The following is a 13,081-nucleotide window of genomic DNA, read 5'->3' as shown; positions in this document are numbered from 1 at the left end:
ATACCGTGTCATGTCAGATGTTCCATAGAAAGCTGGGGTTGTTGAGAGCGGCTCAGTTCCTGTGGGACTGACTGGGTGTCCATGGCTCCCTGCCTTTCCTTGCCTTTTCTGGGATGTGTATGTCCCAGAGCTTACCGGCTCACAGGTCAAAGGGCATTTAGGGGTTTTCTAGTTTGAGGCTGTTATGTTAAAGTTGCTTTGAACATTTATGTACAGATTTTTCTTTGGATAGAAATTTTCATTTCTCTGGGTTAAATATCCAGGGATGTAATTGCAGGGTCATATGTTAATTGGATATTTAGCTTTATAAGTACTGCCAAACCAGATTCCAGAAAGGCTATCCCATTTTAGACTCCCAGAAGCAAGGTATGAGCAGTCTGGTTTCTCACATCGTTGCTGGCATTTGGCATCACTGCTAGTTTTTATTTTAGCTGTGACTCCTCATCATGGTTTTAATTTGAACACCCCTAATGGCCAGTGATGCTGAACATCTTTCATGTGCTTATTTGCCATCTATGTGTCCTTTCTTATGAAATGTCTTGCCCATTTCACAACTAGTTGTTTTGTGAACATTCAGAGTTCTGGGTATGAGCCCTCTGCCATGGATTGGTTTGTGGACATTTCCATCTGTGGCTTCTCCTTGCCCTCCTATCATTCTGACCAAGTCCACTTCATCAGTGTTTCTTTCTTTTATGGCTTTGCTTTTGGCTTCATGTCTACAAACTCTCTGTCTAGACCTGGGTCCCAAGGTTTTTCTGTAATTTTTAAGGAAGCCTTTAATTTTTATATAGTCTTATATTTTTATAAATATATGGTCCATTTTGAGTTAGTTTTTATATCAGACATCAGGTTTAAAGTGACATTCATTATTATTTCCTGCCATTTTTGGCTCACCATTATCAATTTTAAAATGCATGTCATGGGACGCCCGGGTGGCTTAGCGGTTGAGCACCTGCCTTCGGCCCAGGTCGTGATCCCGGAGACCTGGGATCGAGTCCCACGTCAGGCTCCCTGAATGGAGCTTGTTTTCTCCCTCTGCCTGTGTCTCTGCCTCCCTCTCTCTCTGTGTGTCTCTTATGAATAAATAAAGTATTAAAAAATAAAATACATGTCATTATTTACATTATTTACAGCTTTACATTATTCATTTATCTCCTTGAAATTATACTTTTATTTTGTTCCCACTTCCAGGATTTTATTCTAATATATGTTTATCCTTGAGGATCTTTTATTGTCACTCTGTCTTATTCCTCTAAAGGAAAAAAAGGCAGTTTGATATTTAATTTCAAGAAATTTCTCTGACCATATAGGCTTATCTCCAGTGTTCGCTGTGTGCTAAATTGAGTTATTATAATTGTTAGTGGTGTGCAATTGATTGTCACACATATCATTTCGGTCAGTGGTTAGGACAGAGGACAGGCGGATGTTAAGACTTTAGAAATAGATATCCTAAAGACCATCCCTGCCTGCCTCACAGCTGGGACCTTCATTTGCCCCTGGCCCGTGGGAGGGCAGAAGTCACAGTGATGTAGCGCCAAGACTAGCCAAGGCAGCGGAGTTCCTGAGGGCCCATCTGAAATGGAGCCCCCTGGCTCCAGACCTGGCCTCTCTTGCCCTTGAGGTTCTCTGCTCCCCAAACTCAGTTCATCTTGTTTGATTTTCGTTAGGAGACCTTGTGTTATTGAAAATTGTGTTTTAAAATCAGTCATTCCAGTGATGAGTATTACAGGCTTGTGATACTAAAACCATTTTCTTTCTAAGAGTTTAAAACTGAAGACATGTTCTTGCCATGTACCTGGTGTCCCTTGGCAGTGTGGAGGCCCCCTCTCACCCAGTGTGGGTGCTGTCGGAAAGAGAAAGTGGCAGAGAAAGTGGAAGTTTGTTAACTAAGTCCTGTGTTGCAGACTGTCTCCCTGGTTGAAGTGTGACTGCTCCTTTGGGCCTCAGCATGGTGGCCCTCCAGCCTTCTCCTTTTGTGTCCCTGTCACCACATTTTCCCTCTCCGCTTCCACACAGAACCACTGCCACTGGTATTCTCTAGGTTCTGGGCAAAAGATATAGCCTTGTTCTTGGAGCTCTCGGCTCTAAGAGAGGTAGTTCTGAATGTCAAAATTGTGTAAGTCCTTGTTTATTGCCATTGGAATTAAGTTTCTGGAAGGAGAAGGAGGCTGGGCTGAGAGAGCTCACGCTGAGCTGACAGGGGCCTGGCTGGTGGTTCAGGGACTGACCTCCTGGCAGAAGGGCAGAGCCGAGGCGCAGAGGGCTGTGGGTGGATAGGGCCAGCAGCGGCCAGACCCGTGGGCCTCCCACTCCGGGGCTGCAGCAGTGATGTGGCTGCTACCTCTCTCTGCAGCCTATGCCACGTGTGGGAAGCGGGGACTGGCTGGGTGCTTGAGGCTCCATCACAGCAGTGGGTGCTCCTCCCTTAAGTCAGTGTCTCTTTCATCCTTTTTGCTGTTGTCTGATAGTAGAGCCCTGATGGAGTCTAGAATCTTCACCCAAGTTCAGCTCTAGATTTTTTTTTCTTTCAGATTTTCAGAAATAACATCTTAAAGATGTTGCGTCCAAGTGAGAATTAGCCTCTTGTGACTGTTTCCTCCTGAGATTTAACTTTTGCCTCTTATTTATATGTACTTTAAGATCATCTTTTGCATTTGCCTGTGAAAAGAGCTGGTGGAGGCTGAGAGTCACTGTGGCCACACAGTGTACGGGGCAGTTTGCAGGAAACAGAAGGGAACGTTACCTGACTCCTTTGCTCCAGCAGTGACCTCTTTAGAGGCAACTTGGTATGTTTGAGAGACACTGGAGAATTTTACAGGGTTGACAAGTTACATGTGAACAGTGCTCATTGTGCTGAGGGCAGGTTAATTGTGGACGTGGCGAGGGTGGGGGGTTTGTGTGGGGAGAAGGAAGGGCGCTCCAGGACTGGGACACATTCTCCCCGCCAAGTGACAAACAGGGTCTCTGAGCTGAGTGTGAGTCCCCCTGGGCTGTCTCCCAAGAGCAGGAATCCAGGCCATGCTCCCAGGTAGCTCACATTTTAGGGCGGGGACATCAAGCACATTCATACTGTTGTGCGTGGTGCTCCCCCACCCCCATTGGTCCTCAGGACCCGTGCGACTTCCCAGACTGGACTCTGTCCCATTAAACCCTGTGTTCCCCACCCCCTTAGCCCCCGACCCTCCCATGTCTGTGGATCCGACTTCTCTGAGGCCTCCTGGGCGTTTTCACTTGTACAGAATCTGTCCTGTGCCAGGCTTCTCTCTCTCAGCACCATGTCCTCAGGTCTACGTCGTAGCAGGTGCTGGGATTTCTTTCCTTTTAGGGCTGAGTGATGGTGGTCCAGGTATGGTTGGACCACGTCTTGTTTATCCATCCGCCTGTCAGTAGATACTCGGTTGCTCCCACCCCTGGGCTGCTGTGAATTATGCTGCTATGAACTGTTGTGCACAAATAGCTCTGAGACTCTGTTTTCAGTTCTTTTAGGTATATCCAGAAGTAGAATTACTGGATCACATGGTAATTCTATGTTTAGCTTTTTGAGGAACTGCCGAACTGTACCATTTTACATTGCCACCAGCAGCACACAAAGGTGCCAATTTCTCCACATCCTTTTCAGTATTTTTTTTTTTAAGATTTCATTTATTTATTCATGAGAGATACAGAGAAACAGAGAAGCAGAGACATAGAGGGAGAAGCAGGCTCTATGTAGGGAGCCCGATGCAGGACTCAATCCTGGGGCTCCAGGATCACACCCTGAGTCAAAGGCAGGCACTCAACCACTGAGCCACCCAGGCGTCCCAGTATTTGTTATTTTTAATTGAAGTATAATTGACAGTTTTTTGGGATTGTATTCTTTTATTCGTTATAGTCGCCATCCCTCATGGTGTGAGGTGATATCTCATTATGGTTTTGATTTGCATTTTCTTGATGATCAGTGATGTTCGGCCTCTTTTCATGTGTATAGTGTATGTCTTTGGAGAAAGGTGTAATCTGATGCTTTGCCCATTTTTTAATCAGGTTGTTTTGTTGGTCAGTTATAGGAGTTCTTTATATATTCTGGATATTAATCTCTTATCAGATATGTGATTTACAAATATTTTCTCCCATTCTGTGGGTTGCCTTTTCATTCTATTGATTCTGTCCTTTTTTTTTTAAATTTTTATTTATTTATGATAGTCATACAGAGAGAGAGAGAGAGAGAGGCAGAGACATAGGCAGAGGGAGAAGCAGGCTCCATGCACCAGGAGCCCGACGTGGGATTCGATCCCGGGTCTTCAGGATCGCGCCCTGGGCCAAAGGCAGAAATTTTTAATCTTGATAAAGTCTGATTTATCTGTTTTTCTTTGTTGCCTGTGTTTTTGGTGTTCTATCCAGAAATCATTGCTAAATTCAATGTTATGAAGCTTTCCTCCTGTGTTTTCTTCTAAGAGTTTTATAGATTTAGATCTTTGACCCATTCTGAATTAGTATTTGTAAGGTAAGGGTCCACCTCCATTCTTTTGAATGTGGAGATCCCTTTTCCAAGAACCATTTATTGAAGGATGCTATTTCTTTACCATTTATTTCCCCTACTGTGCATAAAATAAAACTTGGTTAAATGGAATTTGATATGAGATCCAACTATCTTGGAGCTGTAGGCGATTTTAGGGAAGCAGATGATGGGGAGAGGGTTAGTTGTGTCTAGGCAGTCTGGAATGAAGGCAGCACTGCTAATAGGTACAAGGGATTTAACAACAGTATTGCAGGCTGCCAGGGTCTTGGAAGGCTGAGCCAGAAGACAGATTTAGGAGATTGGTGAAATTGTGAGCAAAAGATAACTTTAAAAATGTAGTGTGGTTATCTGTTGTGGGGGGAGTGTTGCATAGTGCAGCCGTGAGAATGATAGACTGTGAAAGCACTTTACTTAGTAATACATTTACCTAAATCAACGGTTAGCACTTTTCCTGTAAAGGGCCAGGTAAACAGTATTCCAGGGTTCATGTGCCATATATGGTTACTGCTGTTGCTGCTTCCTCTTGCTCCTCATCCTTGTCAACACTGTTCTTAGCTTGCAGATGCTGGCTCATGTCATCCAAGGAGTGGCTGGGCACATGTGCGTCAGTGCCAGGTGCTCTGTGATGACGGCAGGCTTTGTATTTTGTCTTCTTTCTTTTATCTCTTCTCTTGGTCAAGGCAGGTTTTTGAGGAAAGGAGCAGCATTTTAGGGGCATGTTGTTTCAGTGGCCATCTGCTTATGTGTAATTACAGTTATTAATTGTTTTTGTTTTGAAGCATGCAGCCAGTAAGGATCCCAGAGAAGTTCGAGAAGCTCGAGATCATGAGGAGCCAAAAGAGGAGATCAACAAAAACCTTTCTGATTTTGGACGACAGCAGCTTTTACCCCCCTTCCCACCCCTTCAGTCACTACCTCAAAACCAGTGCTACATGGCCACCACAAAGTCACAGACAGGTAATTGAAAACCCAACCATTGTGTTGCTTTTCTGATGGCGTGTTATGAACGTGCACCTTGTGAAACTAGAAGCATGTTGATTGTAAGAGTGCATGTGCTCTAGATGAGTGGTGGTTGAGTCAGCGGGCCCTTCCGTAAACTTGCAGAGGACTGTCACACCTCTGTTCTAATCATTACTTTCTACACTTGTTGTCAACCTCAAAATGAAGATTGTTTTCATTAAGTCTTATCCCCTGTTCTAATTGGGTGGAAGGGTCTAGATTTGAGAACTCCCCTCAGTTTATAAACTAAGAGCTATTGGAAACACACAGTGTACTGGGGAGACCTTTGAGTTAAGGTTGGTTCTGCTACTGGCCACTTCCATGGGATTTCTTGCTCTTTTGAGCTTGCTTCTGTGCAGGGTCAGTTGAGGGGATGGGTGAACACTGGATCCCTTGTTGGAGCCTTTGCAGGAGGTGGGGCTGTATGAGTGGCCCCACAGGGAGGATGATGGGATGGGCATGTCTCAAGCAAGGGGCTTCCTCTGGAGTTCCTGCAGAGATGTGGTAACTCTCCCCAGTGCAGAAAGGGGAGACATCAAGCACATTCATACTATTGTGTAAGTCTGTAAGTCTTCATGTAGGTCAGGCACTCCTGGTGGTGTCGCCTCCCAAGAAAGTTCCCAGAATCACAACTTCCACACCTGCAAGTGTCTCCTGCAGAGGGAAGCGTCATCATGGCTGCGTTGCCTTATTACAGAATTGCTAGTGTGTCTTTCAGGGTCGTGGGAGATACAGGAAGCCTATGTGGGGGGTAGTGCTCCTTCCTGCTGGTCAGGTGTCTTGGAATGGGCAAGGCGTGCTTGGACGTGGCCCTTTGTGACTGTGTCCTCCACCTCTATTTTCTTCAAACCTCACTCCTTCCCCTGCCCAGCTCTCTTCCCTTGGGCTGTGGGGGGAGCGTTGGAGCCAGCTCATTCAGGTTTAAGCTTTCAGGTCATCTCTCTCTATTAGTATTTTTAATTACTATAGTGATAGCCAGAGGTTCTTGTTACTTTCCCATCCTGCTGCAACACAAGCAGGAAGGTGTGCAGACTCAGGGGCTGCAAAGTGCATCTTACTCCTTGTCCTGTGATTGTACAGGACACGCATCTCAGCCTGCACATACCCCTGCGATCTTATCACCCTGTTCTAGCATGTAATGGACAGAGCCATGCTTCTTTGTGACCAGTTATGCTTTCAGAGCCACCCTAGTGAATGCTTCGTGGGTGACTGTCCCAGATGTCCTGTCTGCTCCTTGGCTTTGGGCTGAGGCACACCTGGTGACCTTGAGGCCACGAGCTTGTGGGGCTGTCTGCATGGCCCTCGCAGCTGTGTAGGTCACATGTGTGCCTGCTCTTTGAGGCACTCTACTCTTCCGCTTTGTGGAGTGAGAATGGAATGGAGCTTAGGTTCTCTAGCTGCCTCTGTTAAGTGGTTTTCAGATTTTTTGTAAACCCTGTAACTTTAAAAAAAATAAAATATTATAGAGAGCCTCCTTCCGTATAATCAGTCAGCCTGTAGCTGTGCTTTATCTAGAATAGAATCGGGAGCCCTGATTCCCCAGGAGCCCCAGCTTGTCGGGAAACCCCAGACCCTCAGCTATTTGCTTTTTCCTGGCCTGTGCCTTCCTTGACCTTGTGTACCTGTGTAGTTTGTCAAAGGCTTCTTTCCCCTCAGTTGGTGGACTGCTGGGCAAGGTGGATGGTGCTGGGTAAAGGGTCCAGGGGAGGACAGGCTGGCTAGGGTTGCATGGCTACATTTCAGTGGTGGAAATGGACTAGGGACTGCAATTTACTTCTTGTTGTGGGTGAGAAGTCTGTCCAGGAGACAGACGTGGCCCATTCCCAGTGATTGGCAGTGAGGCCACTGTCCCTCCTCAGCCTCGTTCTTGCAGCTGCATCGTTCCTGGGGATGGGATCATCTAGGGGCAGGGGACTGGTGTGGGAGGCACTCCAGGGCCTTGCTTCTGATGGTTGGTGGTTCTGCCTTGCACCTCTGCTTGCAGCAGGGTGATCGGGTTTGCCATCCACACAGCTTAGCTTTTGTTGTAAGTACTGTCAGCTTTCTCTGTGTGACTTAGGACAAGTAAGAGATGCCTGTCACTGTGGTGGCATGCTGATGATTTTGGTAATCAGATTTTGTGAATTCTCACCTACCTTTAAAAAGCATTTGAATGGTATTTCTTTTCCTTTCTTGTCCCCTTTTGACTTTTTTTTTTTTTAGCTTGCTTGCCTTTTGTTTTAGCAGCTGCAGTATCTCGGAAGAAAAAACGAAGAATGGGAACCTATAGCCTGGTTCCTAAGAAAAAGACCAAAGTATTAAAACAGAGGACGGTGATTGAGATGTTTAAGAGTATAACTCATTCCACTGTGGGTTCCAAGGTAAGGTGCGCGCCTGCATTGTTGGCACATATGCTTGGAAATCCACGTCTGTGTCAGGACCTCTTTGACGAGAGAACCATGGGAGGTTATCAGTAATTCGATGACCTTGGTCCCTTTTGAAGGAACCCAAGCTCTGGGGCACAGCCTCCTGCCCAGTGCTCTCTGACCTCTCCCCCCTCCCTTCCTGGCTCTTACCCCTGGCAGAATCGCTGTGTCCCACCTTGCAGGCCATGCCCTGACGGGAGTTGACAGGTTGCTCCTCATGCTGGGGTTCAGCGTGACAGTGTGCACTTGCCCATGTTCCAGGGTGATAAGGACCTGGGCGCCAGCACCCTTCACGTGAACGGGGAGAGCTTGGAGCTGGACTCGGAGGAGGACGAGTCAGAGGAGCTCGATGAGGACGAGGACCAGGGAGCTGAGCAGGCTGCTGCGTTTCCCACAGAGGACAGCAGGACCTCTAAGGGGAGTGTGTCAGAAACTGACCGAACCCAGAAGGTAGGCCATTTTCTTACTCCTCGCGGAGGGGTACAGATGCTGGGCTGTCAGTCCTGTGAGAGCCAGTCTGGCCCATCTCCACCCCAGTCATTTCCCTATTTCCTTCTGATTTGGGTGCTTGCATTCTTTTTTCTTGAAGTTTTAGATTTCTTTTCATCAGAGGAGTGCGTGTCTTCTTGTACAGCAGTAAACATCTGGAGTTTGTTTCAGTTCTAGATGAACAGGGATACACTGAGGGTTGACTGTGTGCCAGTGGCAGCTGCCCATCACTGGCCATGGGGTGACTGACCTTGTTTAGTCCCGGGCATACTACGGGTGCAGTCCTCCTGCCGGTGAGGTCTGGGAAGGACTCTTCCTCCTTGTTGGAGTGAGCATCCAGGGCTTCTGAGCAGGCCTGCTGAGCCATCACATGCAGTCTGTTAACACCAGGTGTGTCCTCATCACATACCACTCACATCCCCAAGCATGTGCTCTGGTGCAGTCACGAGTTACTGTCTGCAGGTGGCCTCAGGGACTCAGCACTAGGCAGGGTCTGCAGGGGCACTACGCGTAGACCGAGTAGAACACAGTTCTGAGCAGGTGCTGACATCTGGGCATGGTTTATGCTTTTAGTTCTGAGGGGGATGAATTAGGTGAGGAGGAATGGGAGGAGTTGAGAACCAGGTGGCCCGTTGGAGACGGCTGTGTCTTGACTGTTCTGTGTATACCTTTTTGAGACAGCTTTGGACCCTCTTTTTTTTTTTTAAGATTTTAATTTATTTACTCATGATAGAGAGAGAGAGAGAGAGAGAGGTAGAGACACAGGCAGAGGGAGAAGCAGGCTCCATGCAAGGAGTCTGATGTGGGACTGGATCCCGGGACTCCAACATCACGCCTGGGCTGAAGGCAGGCGCTAAACTGCTGAGCCACCCAGGAATCCCCGCTTTGGACCCTCTTTATATAACGTAGGCTTTGTATCTGATGCAGTCTTCTAAAGCTAACGGGAGGCTGAGAAGTTCAGGTGGGTTCATTGAAATAGTGACCTGTTTGAAATATATAATTTTGTTGAAAAGGAGAAAAAATGAGTGGGAAATATCAGAAAGGGAGACAGAACATGAAAGACTCCTAACTCTGGGAAACGAACTGGGGGTGGTGGAAGGGGAGGTGGGCAGGGGGTGGGGGTGACTGGGTGATGGGCACTGAGTTGGACACTTGACGGGATGAGCACTGGGTGTCATTCTATATGTTGGCAAATTGAATGAACACCAATAAAAAATAAATTTAAATAAAAAAAATAATTTTGTTGACTAGCTTTTTACATTTTGAGTCAAAGTACTGTACTCTGTAGTTACAGCCTTTCCATCTGGCTCTCAGAGTTTTGAGGGATGGCTTTTCTTATGTTAGAAGCTACAGGTACTAGTCTATTTATGATTTCTAGGTTCTGTGTTCTGAGTACAATAAGCAGATCTTTTTTACTGGTGATTCTGAATAAATCAACATGTAAGGTGTCTTCTAATACTTTATTGGTTTCATTATGTGTAAATACTTGATTCGTGTATATTTGTTTTGGGATAAAATATGAGGTAGATATAATCAAAATGGGTATATTTAATGGTATATAATAAATCCTAGCTCAGTAAAACTTTTTAGGCAAAATGTGAGGTTAGGGTCCTATGGTTTCCCTCAAAATGGTTATAAGCACATGATATGAGCACCATTTATTGTCTGACGTTTCTTTCCCTGCTGATTTAAAATGTCACCTTTATTGAGCACCATATGGCATATGGAGTTGACTCTCTTTCTGGATTTTGCTCTTCAGAGAGAATCTGGATGCTGAGTAATACTGAATGATTCTATACATTGGTATAAAGGAAAGAATGAAATGGAATAAAGCTAACAAAAAGAATCAGAAAACAAGTACAAGCAGAATAATGAGGACAGTGTGGCCAAGTGCAAAACAAAATAAGATGACAGGAGCCAATCTAAATAAATCAGCAATAATAATAAAGCAATGGGTTTATTATGTGAACTACTCCAGAGAATAAAAGATGGGAATGGACACTAGCTCCTTCTGAGGCCAGACTCACTTCCAATCTTGAAACAATGTTGATCAGACACAACTATATACTTGCATCATAACAGTCGTAAAGAAGGTAGAGCTTCCCTCAGGAAGACACTGGTTTATTACAGGAAACCTATTGATAAGACTTAACAGATTCAATGAGAAAAACTAGTATTTTCTAAAGTTCAGCTTTAGGGCAGCCCCAGTGGCGCAGCGGTTTAGCGCCGCCTGCGGCTCAGGGTGTGATCCTGGAGACGGGATCGAGTCCCACATCGGGCTCCCTGCATGGAGCCTGCTTCTCCCTCTGCCTGTGTCTCTGCCTGTGTGTGTGTGTGTGTGTGTGTGTGTGTGTCTTATGAATAAACAAATGAAATCTTAAAAAAAAAATAAAGTTCAGCTTTATGTTTTTGGATTTGGGATATGACTTTATGATTTCAGCTGTGACAAGGAACAGTTTACTGATGAGAGAGCGACTGCACCTGTGCCACCACTCAGCTCACAGACATGAGTTGTGCCAGCCTCCCCTGCAGGCCCTCCCAGTCCCCTGCAGAACTGTCTTCTCGGTTTCTGTACTTAATGTAAATGGAATCATGCATATGCTTTCCTTTCTTGGAGTGTGACTTGTTTAGCTCAGTATTATGTTTGTTAAGTTTATATATATTATTCATGCATTTTCATTGTTAATTCACAGTAGATTATAAAGTGGCATCTGAGGGGCCTGTTTCAGAGGGTCTAGGGGGTCAAATCATTTTAATAATGCCAGAACACTAGTTACCATTTTATCTTTCGCTCATTGGAGTTACGTTGTTGTGTACTCATTTCTCCATTTAAATTTGTACAATAGTGTTAATGAACATAACCAAATCAACAAAAGTGCTTTGTCATTCCCAGTAATTTTTAATAGAGCAAAGGGTTCCCGAGACCAGAATGTTCAAGAGCTACTATAATACAGTATTCCTTTGGGTGACTTCCAATTTATGTTTCCATCCCACTGTTGATGGATATTTGGGCTGTTCGTAGTTGGTTCTGTTTCAGAGGACATTGTTGTGAGCCTTCCTGTATGTTCCTGGGGGCACACCCACATTGGAATTGCCATGTCATGTGACCAGTGGTGGGCGTGACCACACAGCTCTCCCACCACCAGTGCATGAGTGTCCTCCTGTAGCACTGGCTTGACACACTTGGTATTGCCTAGCCAGCGAGTGTCGAGATGTTACATTATAGTTCTGATTTGTTGTCTCCTGATTCCCAAGAAGCTTGGGTACTTTTTTCATGTTTATTTGCGATTTGGATGCCTTCTTTTGTCAAGTGTCTATGTAGGACTCAGCCATTTTTATCTCTTTGGTTATTTGTCCTTCCTTTTTTTTTTTTTTAACATTTTATTTATTTATTCATGAGAGAGACAGAGAGAGAGAGAGGTAGAGACACATACAGGCAGAGGGAGAAGCATGAGAGACATAGAGAGGCAGAGACACAGGCAGAAGGAGAAGCAGGCTCCCTGCGGGGAACCTGATACGGAACTTGATCCCAGGACCCTGGAATCACAACCTGAGCCAAAGGCAGACACTTAACCACTGAGCCACCCAGGTGTCCCTGTTTGTCCTTTCTAAAGATCATTTTTTGCAGGAGGCGCACCTTGCTGGCTCAGTTGGTGAAGCATGCAACTCTTGATCTCCGGGTTGTAAGTTAGAGCCCCATGCTGACTATAGAGATTACTTAAACATGAAATCTTTAAAAAAAAAAAAAAAATTTGTAGGAAATGAGCTCCTTGTACGTGTTGTCAACATATCTTCTTCCACTGTGGCTACCTTCTCACTGATAGGATTGGCATCCTTATCTTGCCCATTTGGGTTGGAAGCCAGTCCCAGGACTGGTTGCATGGCAGTTGAGTGCCACAGCCATTGAGGGGATTGGTTAGAGGAGAGCTGGACTCTTCTTCCTAGTCCAGGCTGTAATGGGGCCTGGTGAGTAGAGTTCTGTCCTGCGGGGTCGGGGTTTTCTGCTTGCCACCCACCTACTGAGCCTTTCCCTGCACTGTGTGATCTCTTCCTGGCTTCCTGGCTTACATCTCTGCTCCACATCAGACTCCAGTCATTGTCACTGTTACACTTCTCTTTCCAGTTTCCTCGGATTTTGAAATTATGCTTTACTCCTTGTAGCCATCACATGTGCAGTTATCAGGTGACCCCTTATACAGTGACCTCTCAGTCATAGTCACCTTATAGGACTTTCAGGAGGAACTGGAGTTGACTAAGTTGCTAGTTTGTGTATTTTAATTGGCAATTTCATTGCTTTTTTTTTTTTTTTAATAAAGATTTTATTTATTTGAGAGAGCAAGAGAAAGCACAAGCAGGGGCTGGGGGGAGAGGGAGAAGTAGGCTCCCCGCTGAGCAGGGATCTTGATGCAGGGCTCAATCCCAGGACCCAGGGATCATGACCTAAGCTAAAGGCAGACACTTAACTAACGGAACCACCCAGGTGTCCCTCATTGTTCAGTCTTTTTTAAATAAAAACTGCTCAATCGTATTTAAAGATAGCTTGCATTAAATACACCTGACTGAAGATATCAGAATCCTTTAAAAAAAAAAAAAAAGTTCTTTAGTAGTAAACATTTTTAAAACATTTTGCTTTTCTTTTTTTTTTTTTTTTAACATTTTATTTATTTATTCATGAGAGAGAGAGAGGTAGAGA

At 45.3% G+C, this 13,081-nt stretch overlaps 1 protein-coding gene across 7 annotated transcripts in view; it reads left to right on the top strand.

Moving 5' to 3' along the window:
• EHMT1 (euchromatic histone lysine methyltransferase 1) overlaps positions 1-13,081 on the top strand; it is a 144,487-nt gene that overhangs the window by 76,289 nt on the left and 55,117 nt on the right. For 3 of the 7 annotated variants that reach the window (XM_035720406.2, XM_035720405.2, XM_049114904.1), the window contains 3 exons: positions 5,275-5,452; positions 7,718-7,854; positions 8,161-8,349. In XM_035720406.2, the coding sequence (XP_035576299.1) occupies positions 5,275-5,452; positions 7,718-7,854; positions 8,161-8,349 (504 nt within the window). Of the gene's footprint in view, positions 1-5,274; positions 5,453-7,696; positions 7,855-8,160; positions 8,350-13,081 lie in introns of all 7 variants that reach the window. The other 4 variants (XM_035720404.2, XM_035720403.2, XM_035720409.2 and 1 more) reach the window with 2 other exon arrangements.

This window comes from Canis lupus, chromosome 9 (genome assembly GCF_003254725.2).
Source record: "Canis lupus dingo isolate Sandy chromosome 9, ASM325472v2, whole genome shotgun sequence".
Lineage (NCBI taxonomy): Eukaryota > Metazoa > Chordata > Mammalia > Carnivora > Canidae > Canis > Canis lupus.
Note: the sequence above shows the minus strand (reverse complement) of the source record. Positions and strands in the feature narration are given on the sequence as shown.